Source organism: Leptonychotes weddellii, chromosome 16, assembly GCF_054177405.1.
Source record: "Leptonychotes weddellii isolate Sample4059 chromosome 16, ASM5417740v2, whole genome shotgun sequence".
Classification (NCBI taxonomy): Eukaryota; Metazoa; Chordata; class Mammalia; order Carnivora; family Phocidae; genus Leptonychotes; species Leptonychotes weddellii.
Genome location: NC_138384.1, coordinates 42,609,982 through 42,621,281, shown reverse-complemented (window position 1 = coordinate 42,621,281; position 11,300 = coordinate 42,609,982). Strand labels below are relative to the sequence as shown.

The 11,300-nt window shown below is 39.7% G+C and overlaps 3 protein-coding genes across 7 annotated transcripts in view; 1 reads left to right on the top strand and 2 right to left on the bottom strand.

The window, feature by feature from the left end:
• Positions 1–11,300, top strand: part of ZNF229 (zinc finger protein 229) — a 474,727-nt gene that overhangs the window by 268,182 nt on the left and 195,245 nt on the right. The gene's annotated exons all lie outside the window — the stretch shown is intronic.
• Positions 1–11,300, bottom strand: part of LOC102746854 (uncharacterized) — a 29,819-nt gene that overhangs the window by 15,431 nt on the left and 3,088 nt on the right. The window lies entirely within an intron of this gene.
• Positions 5,193–11,300, bottom strand: part of LOC102747161 (uncharacterized) — an 81,153-nt gene continuing 75,045 nt past the window's right edge. For all 4 annotated transcript variants that reach the window (XM_081807054.1, XM_081807058.1, XM_081807053.1 and 1 more), the window contains one exon: positions 5,193–8,831. In XM_081807054.1, coding sequence (XP_081663180.1) covers positions 6,967–8,831 — 1,865 coding nt within the window. In that variant the 3' untranslated portion in view covers positions 5,193–6,966. The remainder of the gene's footprint in view (positions 8,832–11,300) is intronic.

Here is an 11,300-nt window from a genome sequence, read left to right as displayed (position 1 = left end):
TTCTTATGTTAATCCCCATACATTACATCATTAGTTTTAGATGAAGTGTTCCATGATTCATTGTTTGTGCATAACACCCAGTGCTCCATGCAGAATGTGCCCTCCTCAATACCCACCACCAGGCTAACCCATCCTCCCACCCCCCTCCCCTCTAGAACCCTGTTTGTTTTTCAGAGTCCATCGTCTCTCATGGTTCGTCGCACATGTGTTTTCAATTTACATAAATGCTACTGTGTCATAAAATTCATTCTGGTGTTTTTCTCCATTCAGGTGTATGCTTTTAAGATTTATCCACCCATCTGGGGCGCCTGGGTGGCTCAGTCGTTGGGCGTCTGCCTTCGGCTCTGGTCATGATCCCAGCGTCCTGGGATCGAGCCCCGCATTGGGCTCCCTGTTCGGCGGGAAGCCTGCTTCTCCCTCTTCCACTCCCCCTGCTTGTGTTCCCTCTCTCGCTGTGTCTCTCTCTGTCAAATAAATCAATAAAATCTTTAAAAAAAAAAGATTTATCCACCCATCTAATTTATTTTAGAGGACTCCATTTTCTGCACCCATAACATCTTTTTTTAAGTTTTTATTTAAATTCCAGTTAGTAAACATACAGTGTAATACTAATTTCAGGTGTACAGTTTAGTGATTTAGCACATCAGCACTTCAGTGCTGCATCGGGCTCCCTGCTCAGCAGGGAGTCTGCTTCTCCCTGTGCCCGCCCCCCCACAGATCATGTGCACACTCTCTCTCTCAAAAAAATAAATAAAATCGTTTTTTAAAAAACCACAAATATTTTATTAGGGCTAATATCTATGAGAGAAAATGACAGGGAGCTTGGGGAGGGGGTTGTCAGAACTATCAGATCATGGTACAAGTGTGACCCTGAGTGAAGGAATTTTGGAAGAAAGATTTGGTGATCATACTAGACTGCCTTGTAATTTTTTTTTGTTTGCACATTCATATTTTTTATTAGGTTCAGGGGTAGAATTTAATGATTCATCAGTTGCATGTAACACCCAGTGCTCATTACATCAAGTGCCCTCCTTAATGCCCATCATCTAGTTACCCTGTCACCCCACCCAACTCCCCTCCAGCAATACTCAGTTTGTTCCCTAGAATTAAGAGTCTCTTATGGTTTGTCTCCCTCTCTGATTTCATCTTATTTTATTTTTCTTTCCCTTCCCCTATGTTCATCTGTTTTGTTTCTTAAATTCCACGAGTGAAATCATATGGTATTTGTCTTTCTCTGACTTATTTCACTTAGCGTAATACTCTCTAGTTCCATCCACGTGGTTGTAAATGGCAAGATTTCATTCTTCTTGATGGCTGAGTAATATTCCATTATATATATATATATATATATATATATATACACCACCTCTTCTTTATTCATTCATCTGTCAACAGCTCTTTCCATAGTTTGGTTATTGTGGACGTTGCTGCTACAAACATTGGGAAACTGCCTTGTAAGCTAAGTAAAGTTCTTCAAAGCTGTCAGGGAGTCCCAGCCTCCAAGAATGGCCCATCTTAGGATTTTTATTGTGTTGACTGGGAGCAATCATGGTAAGACACCTCCATGCAAATGTGGTGGTGGATTTTAGAACACAGCAGTGGGAGCCTTTAATCAATTATGCTCCCTACAGTCAGGTAATTGTGAAGCAGGAAACTGTCTTGTCAATTTAGGTTTATCTGATATTCCCTCATGATTAGATTTAATTGTGTATTTTTTTGGCAGTAATAATAGTGAAGCGACATCATATCAGGGGATTTAAAATGTTGGTTTGTTCTATTATCAATGATATGAACATCTTGGCTAAGAGAGTATTCACCAGATATTTCCATGATATACCTACTGTATTTCCTTTTATAATTAATAATACTTTATGGAGAGAAATTTTCAGCTGTGTAGTATCCATCCTGTTTCTCAGTAACTTTAAACCAATAAGCCATACCTGCTGTCTTATGGGTTGAGGATGACAAATCATTTTTTTTCATCTACTGAGTTTTCTGTTACAAATTCCCTGATAACCTATTATGGTATCTTATGACAGCAAAAAGACAAAAACCAAACCAAACCAAAATGAAGGCACTGGTTTCTGATGTCACGTGTGCAGAAAAGTTTAATATAGAGCTGAGAGTGCTATCTATAAAGAGGCCTGGTTGCTAGCCTGGCTCTTGATTGGTATCTGGGTACTTGGATTGCGCTGGAGGATTCCTAACATTCCCTAAGAGTATCTCACATTGCCTAAACTCTTTGTGCAATGTGGTTTATGCTGAATATCTATTTTCCCTCTGAGAGTCTTTAATTTTGGTACATGCCAGGCAGAGAATGCCTAAGTGACCAGCCCCCAATAAAAAATCTAAGGCACCAAGTCTCTGATGCATCTCTCTGGTGACAGTTACACATTATCACAATTTAGTGCTCAAGGAACTTAGTACATTGTGATTCCATAAGGAGAGAACTCTTGGAAGCTAAAACCTGATTTCCTCCAGACTTCATCCTTCCTACCTTCCCTCTTTTCTCACTTTACTTTTATCCTTTCAGTGTAACAAATCGGTTGTGAGTACTCCTAGTGTCTTGTGAGTATTCATAGAGAACGAAAGAACATGGATGTAGCCTTAGGAACCCCCAACATACCACACAAATTGATACAACACAAGCCTTAGTGAATACCTACTAACATCTATGAATATGTGGTCCAGAAAATCAATTGTGGGAACCTGTCTCAACTAGATATAATTTGGTGAGTAATGCTCTTTAACTACAATGAAAAATCACCATTGTGTCTGACTATGGACTAGCATCCAAACCTGCTCTGCATCTTTATTGGTTCCACATCCAGAGGGTCAACTGTTATTATTTTATTTTCTTTCTTCATGCACATCTTTTCAAAAAGGAATCATTTTTTTTTTAATGCCTCCACAATGTATGTATACTCATTTTGCTTCTAGCTCCAGGATTTGCCCTCTCACTGTTATGGATTTATACTTCAAGCACAGCATGCATTAATTACAAAGATACAATTGTTAAAACTCATCAAGTTGTTTGTGTATGTAAAACAATCAGAGAAGTTCTCGGCTTTGAAATTGGCTTCCAGAACCCATTCCTTAATTTTGATCTTATATGCCATATGACAATATAGAACACTCATAATGGCTTAACGTCAAGGGATAATTATTTGGTACTTTCATAAATTCTATTACAGTAATTTACTACTTTGGTAATATTCCATATTCAATGAAAAACTAAAACATAACTTAAATGGAAAAGTATCAGGGGTGGAGGAGAGAGGAATTTAAAAATGGGAAAAGACGGGCGCCCGGGTGGCTCAGTCGTTAAGCGTCTGCCTTCGGCTCAGGTCAGGATCCCAGGGTCCTGGGTTCGAGCCCTGCTCAGTGGGAAGCCTGCTTCTTCCTCTCCCACTCCCCCTGCTTGTGTTCCTGCTCTCGCTATCTCTCTGTCAAATAAATAAATAAAATCTTTAAAATAAATAAATAAATAAATAGATAAATAAAATAAAAATGGGAAAAGACCACAAAATGCTCCTTGCCAAGGAAAACCACTATGGAAGAGCATCCCTTTATACATTATCTCATACATGTACACATAGACACATGCATGCACACAGAAACACACAAAGATCTATGTTTGATTATGCTATGAAGGCTACAACCTGATTTTTCAAAGCCCATACTATGTATTTCTCTCATTACAGATATCTGCCATAATCTTAATGGCTTCAGTATAGGAATATACCAAAACTCAAATTCCTACATATGTGCACTTGTCCCATTTATAAAAACTCAGTGACATCATCAATATGGTGCTCATCTTTTTAGTATTTTAATCTCATAATCTTAACTTCCAAATATATGATTCCCAGATCAAAGAGATGTACAATCTATACTGACCTATACTCCTTTCCCAGAACCATGCTTCAGTGCTGCCAATAGGGAAAAGCATATAAATACAAATCTCGCCTCAGAAATACATCTGATAAAATTATCAAATTCTCACAAATCTGGGGCATATTCCTTTCATGGGTGTGGGGAATAAAGTACAGACCCTATGTGAGAAGTTTTTTTTTTTTTAAGATTTTATTTATTTATTCATGAGAGAGAGAGAGAGAGAGAGGCAGAGGGAGAAGCAGACTTCCCGCAGAGTGGGGAGCCCGATGCGGGACTCGATCCCAGGAATCCGGGACCATGACCTGAGCCGAAGGCAGACGCTTAACCATCTGAGCCACCCAGGCGCCCGTGAGAAGTTTTGATAAAAGAAATACTACAGTAATTAGAAGGCAAACATTTTGAGTTGGGATGGAAATGCAATTAGAAATCACCAATTCCAGGTTGATTAAGAAAATTGTTATTGGATGGGGCGCCTGGGTGGCTCAATCTTTAAGCGTCTGCCTTCGACTCAGGTCATCATCCCAGGGTCCTGGGATCGAGCCTCGCATCGGGCTCCCTGCTCCGCGGGAAGCCTGCTTCTCCCTCTCCCACTCCCCCTGCTTGTGTTCCCTCTCTCGCTGTGTCTCTGTCAAATAAATAAAATCTTTAAAAAAAAAAAAGAAAAGAAAATTGTTATTGGTAACTACTGGTGACACTTTCAAAGTGTTATAGTAAATTCCTGCCTTAACATTGATAGATAAAAAAGATTAGTTGTGTAGGGGAGGGGGGTGGGAGGATGGGTTAGCCTGGTGGTGGGTATTGAGGAGGGCACATTCTGCATGGAGCACTGGGTGTTATGCACAAACAATGAATCATGAACACTTCATCTAAAACTAATGATGTAATGTATGGGGATTAACATAAGAATAAAAAAAATTAATAAAAAAAAAAAGATTAGTTGTGTGAAATGCAGTTAAGTCCTTGCTAAAAAGACTTTTTCAGTCTATACTGTCAGAAAAATTACAAAAGGTAATTCAATGTACACCGTATACAATCCTTGGAAAACTGAACAGGGGCCCAGATAAGAACCCAACTTGAGAACAGAGGCTGTGGGAGGAGAAGAACCAATTGTAGTACAGTAATAACATTAATGTGTGGATTGTAATATCAGGTGATTTTCTACATTTCAACAAATGTCCATTTCCCTGAATGAATTTTATTTTGCAGGTTTCCTCCTCTGGATACAATTTTCCTATGTTTATTTAACATACACGTAGTAAGCACACCTACAAGTGCTAGTCAATGTTAAGGCTGTGTAGATTTTTTTTAAACTTTTATTTAAATTCCAGTTAGTTAACATACAGTGTATTAGTTTCAGGTGTACAATATAGTGATTCAACAATCCCATATATCACCCAGCGCTCATCACAACTGCACTCCTTAATCCCCATTACTGGGTAACCCATCCCCCCAACCACCTCCCTTCTGGTAACCATCAGTTTGTTCTCTATATTTAAGAGTCTGTTTCTTGGTTTGCCTCTATTTTTCTCCCTTTGTTCATGTTTTGTTTCTTAAATTCCACATGAGTGAAATCATATGGTATTTATCTTTGATTGACTTACTTCACTCAGCATAATCTCTAGCTCCACCTATGTTGTTGCAAATGGCAAGATTTCATTCTTTTTTATGCCTGAATAATATTCCATTGTATATATACACATCTTCTTTATCCATTCATCAACTGATGGAAACTTGGGCTATTTCCGTGGTTTGGCTATTGTAAGTAATGCTGCTATAAACACTAGGGTGCATGTATCCCTTTGTATTAGTATTTTTGTATTCTTTGGGTAAATACCTAGTAGTACAATTGCTAGATCCTAGGGTATTCTATTTTTAACTTTTTGAGGAACTTCCATACTGTTTTCCACGGTGGCTGCACCAGTTTACATTCCCAACAGTGCAGGAGGGTTCCCCTTTCTCCACATCTTGCCAAAACCTGTTGTTTCTTGTCTTGTTGAGTTTAGCCATTCTGACAGGCATGAGGTGCTATCTCATTGTAATTTTGATTTGCATTTCCCTGACAGTAAGTGATGTTCAGCATCTTTTCATGTGTTTCTTGGCCACCTGGATTTCTTCTGGGAGAAATGTCTATTTATGTCTTGTGCCTATTTTTTAATTGGATTATTCATTTTTTGAGTGTTGAGTTTTATAAGTTCTTTATATATTCTGGACATTAACTCCTTATCGAATATGTCATTGGCAAATACCTTCTCCCACTGAGTAGGTTGCCTTTTAGTTTTGATTGTTTCCTTTGCTATACAGAAGCTTTTTATTTTGATGTAGCCTCAATAATTTATTTTTGCTTTTGTTTCTCTTACCTCAGGAGACCGATCTAGAAAAAAGTTGCTACAGCTGATGTCAGAGAAATTACTGCCTGTGCTTTCTTCAAGGACTTTTATGGTTTCAGGTCTCACACTTAGGTCTTTCATCCATTTTGAATTTATTTTTGTGTATGGTGTAAGAAAGTAGTCCAATTTCACTCTTTTGCATGTGGCTGTCCGGTTTTTCCAACACCATTTGTTGAAAAAAAACCTCTTTTTCCCATTGGATATTCTTTCCTGCTTTGTCATAGATTAACTGGCCACATAATTATGGGTTCATTTCTGGGTTTTCTACTCTGTTTTATTGACCTATGTGTCTGTTTTTGTGCCAGTACCATACAATTTTGTTTACTAGTTTTGTAATATAACTTGAAGTCCAGAATTATGATGCCTCCAGCTTTGAGGGCTGTATAGATTTAGCAGCAAAGTCCCAGCCCTCATGGAGCTTACATTCTAGTGGGTATCAATTCTGGTATACCCATCATTATACTTGTGTTAAAGGCCAGCCCAAACTCTTTTCCTAAGTACTACTACCTCCTAAGTGATTCTGAACAAAGACTTACCACACCACTTACAAGTTTTCTCAACTGTGTGATCTTGTGAAAACTGAGATATGTTCAATTATTGCTTAAATACCAACTAAACTAACACAAGTATTTTCTCTCTTATGAGACTCAATGATGATAAGAATTCAGGGTTTTATTAAGCATCATTTTGGAGAACTTCTTTCTGATGATTCTTTGATGGTCTTACCACTCTTCTTACTTTCATAAAATGTATTGCCACCATGAGTTTTGCGATGATGTGAAAGTTTTGATCGCCAACGGAAGCTCTGACCACACGTTTCACACTTGTAAGGTGTCTCCCCTGTGTGAACCCGCTGATGAGACTGCAGCTGCGAAGAGTGGCGGAAGACCTTGCCACACACATCACATTTGTATGGTTTCTCTTCACTGTGAACACTCTGATGAACCTTCAGACTTGAGGCCTGACTGAAGTGCTTACCACACTCCCCACACTTGTAGGGTTTCTCTCCTGTGTGGACCCTCTGATGCATGTCAAGATTCAAGCTCCATTTGAAGCCCTTCCCACACTCCTCACATTTGTACGGCTTTTCTCCCGTGTGGACTTTCTGATGGGCTTGAAGGTGTGAACTGCGACCAAAACTCTTCCCACACTCCTCACATTTGAATGGTTTCTCTCCACTATGGATTCTCTGATGGGCCAGAAGATTTGCGGCCTGCCTGAATACTTTCCCACACTCCTCACAATTAAATGGTTTCTCTCCTGTGTGGATTCTGCAGTGAATTTTGAGATCTGCTCTACGATTGAATCCCTTCCCACACTCTTCACATTTGTGTGGTTTCTCACCAGTATGGATCAGCTGGTGAATCTGAAGTCGGGAACTCTGATTGAAGCCCTGCCCGCACTCCTCACACTTGTAAGGTTTCTCTATGCTGTGGGTCTTCAGATGGGATTGAAGATATGCTCTCTGACTGAAGTCCTTCCCACATACCTCACATTTATAGGGTCTCTCTCCCGTGTGGACTACCAGATGAACTTGATAACGGGTTTTTGTACCGAAGTTCTTCCCACATTCATCGCATTTGTATGGTTTCTCTCCTGTGTGGACTCTCTGATGTGCCTGAAGATTTGAACTCATAGTAAAACCTTTACCACACACTTTGCATACATACGGTTTCTCTCCAGTATGGATTCTCTGATGGGCCCGAAAATGTGAAGGCTGAATGAAGCCCTTCCCACACTCCTCACATTTATAAGGTTTCTCTCGTGTGTGGCCCTTCTGATGGATATGAAGATTTGAGCTACAAAAGAAACACTTCCCACATTCCTCACATTTGTACAGTTTTTCTCCCGTATGGACCATACAATGGCTATTAAGTGATGATCTACGTCGGAAACTCTTACCACATTTATCACATTTGAAGGGTTTCTCCCCAGTGTGGATTCTCTGATGTTCCTGAAGATGTGAAGCATGAATGAAGGCCCTTCCACATTGGTCACAATTATAAGGTTTCTCTTCCATGTGCAATTTATAATGAACATTAAGTGCTGATCTACGACAGAAGCCATTCCCACACTTCTCACATTTGAATGGCTTCTCCACAGTGTGAACTTTCAGATGAGTTTGCAGACATGAGCTCTGGCTGAATTCCTTACCACACTCATCACACTTGTAGCGTTTCTCTCCCAGATGAACTCTCTGATGAATATGAAGTGCTGAGCTGTAACAGAAGCTTTTTCCACACTCACGACAGGTATGAGACTTCACTCCTGAGTGTGTTTGTTGATGAAAATCAAGGCTGGAGACATCACTGAAATATTTCTTAAATTCACTAGACTGATTAGGTTTCTGGCCTGTGTGAGTTGCAGACTGTCCTGCTCCAACCTGTCCGGGTGAATCACCTTGTTTGGGGAGCTGAGAACTCTTTATCATGGAGCCCTGACACCTGGTTAAGTCACTTGCAATCTGTTGCCAGATCCGCCAGCAGGAAAGCTCTTCAGGTGGTTCTGCTTCTATAACAGTCTTCATCTTACTTTGGATCTTTCCTCCTGTAAAGACAGAATGCAGAGATGTGGACAACTGAAGACTTTGTTCAGTGTTCTCAAGGTTTCACATTTAGAAGACATCATGAGACTTTAATGAATCCAGGGAATATTCTGTTGGTCTTTTCCACTGTGTATCTTATTCTCTGGTTTACATGTGAATGGAATCCAAGAAGGGGTCCAGTGGGCTCCTATCCGCTATGCAAGTATACACCAAGTCTCCTTTTTTTTTTTAAAGATTTTATTTATTTATTAGAGAGAGGGAGAACAAACGGGGAGGAAGGGCAGAGGCAGAGGGAGAAGCGGGCTCCCTAGCAGGGCTCAATCCCAGGACCCTGGGATCATGACCTGAACTGAAGGCAACCATTTAACTGACTGAGCCACCCACGCACCCCCCACACCAAGTCTCCTAAAAGAGGCACAAGTTAAATGCCAAAGACTTCATTCAAAAATTGATAATATAATTCAAATGTTAACCTATGGCCATTTCCACTGAATTTGAAAGTCAGTGTAGAATCTTGAATAGCAAATTATGTAGTTAATAAATTATGGAGACAGAAATGTTATATAATAAAATATGAATCAACTAGAACTTCAGGAAAAGCAGTAACATAATCAAATTTTGGGTTCATGTTATATATCCTAATATCAAATACCCTGAAATATTTATATTTATATTTATATATTCAAAGTATTCCTGGAAATTCTGCACAACATGTTTACCTAATCTTATCTTTCTGTTTTGACAGACATTAAATGAGTTGGCTACTATTACAAATTTTTGACCACTTCTAATAATTTAAGTTTAGAAATGTGTTTTCTAAATTATCTCAATGGCATTCCCAAGTCTCTATATTTATACAAAGGTTATCTGAACATTTGGAGATTATTTTTTCAATAAACTTTTCAATTAGCTTAAGAAGTACTTTTCTTAAAACTCAACAATAAGAAAAAAAAGAACCTGGTTTAAAAATGAACCAAAGACCTTAATATACACCTTACTGAAGAAAATATACAAAGGGGCCAATAAGCATATGAAAAGATGCTCCACATCTTCTGTAATCAGGGAAATGCAAATCCAAACACCGAGATACCCTACACACATACTAGAACGGCCAAAATCCAGAACACCAACACCATCAAATGCTGCCAAGATGTGGAGCAACCAGAACTGTCATTCATTGCTGGTGGGAATGCAAAATGGTACAGCCATTTTGAAGAGTTTGGTAGTTTCTTTCTTTCTTTCTTTAAGATTTATTTGAGAGAGAGAGAAAGAGAGAGTGAACACAGCAGGGGGAGGGACAGAGGGAGAAGCAGACTCGGTGCTGAGCAGGGAGCCCAACGCAGGGCTCGATCCCAGGACTCCAAGATCACAACCTGAGCCAAAGGCAGACACTTAACCAACTGAGCCACCCAAGTGCCCCGAGTTTGGTGGTTTCTTACAAAACTAAACATACTCTTACCATACCTTCCTGCTATTGCACAATTTGGTATTAACCAAAAGGAGTTGAAAAAAAAATTTTTTTTTTAATTTATCCATTCATGAGAGACAGAGAGAGAGAGATGCAGAGGCAGAGGGAGAAGCAGGCTCCCCGTGGAGCAGGGAGCCCGATGCGGAAATCGATCCCAGGACTCTGGGATCATGACCTGAGCCGAAGGCAGAGACGCTTAACCAACTGAGCCACCCAGGCATCCCAGCAGTTGAAATTTTAAGCCCACACAAAAAACTATACACAGATTTTTATAGCAGGTGTATTCATAAGGACAAAACTTGGAAGGAACCAAGGTGTCCTCCAGGAGGTGAACAGATAAGTATTAACTGTGGTACATCCACACAATGGGATATTATTTGGTGCTAAAAAGAAATGAGCTATTAAGGCATGAAAAGATGTGGAGAAAATGTAATGCATATTCCTAAGCGAAAGAAGCCAAACTGAAAAGTACAATTCCAACTTTACAACATTCTTGAAAAGGCAAAAGTATGGACAGAGTAAAAAGATCAGTGGTTGCCAAGGGTTAGAGGGGAGGGATGAAGAGGTGGAGAATAGGATTTTTAGGGCAGTGTAACTACTCTATATGATATAATAATAGTGTGTACATGGCTTTATCCATTTGTCCAAGTCCATAAAACGTACAACACCAAGAATGAACCCTAATGTAGAGTAAAGACTCGGTGATAATGTGTCAATACAGGTTCATCAATTTTATCTGGCAGGGGATACTGATGTAAGATGCTGTGGGTACATGGGGACAGGTTTATATGGGAGATCTCTGTCTCTTTTTTTTTTTTTTTTAAAGATTTTATTTATTTATTTGACAGAGAGAGGTAGAGGCACAGCGAGAGAGGGAACACAAGCAGGGGGAGTAGGAAAGAGAGAAGCAGGCTTCCCACCGAGCAGGGAGCCCGATGCGGGGCTCGATCCCAGGACCCTGGGATCATGACCGGAGCTGAAGGCAGTCGCTTAACCAACTGAG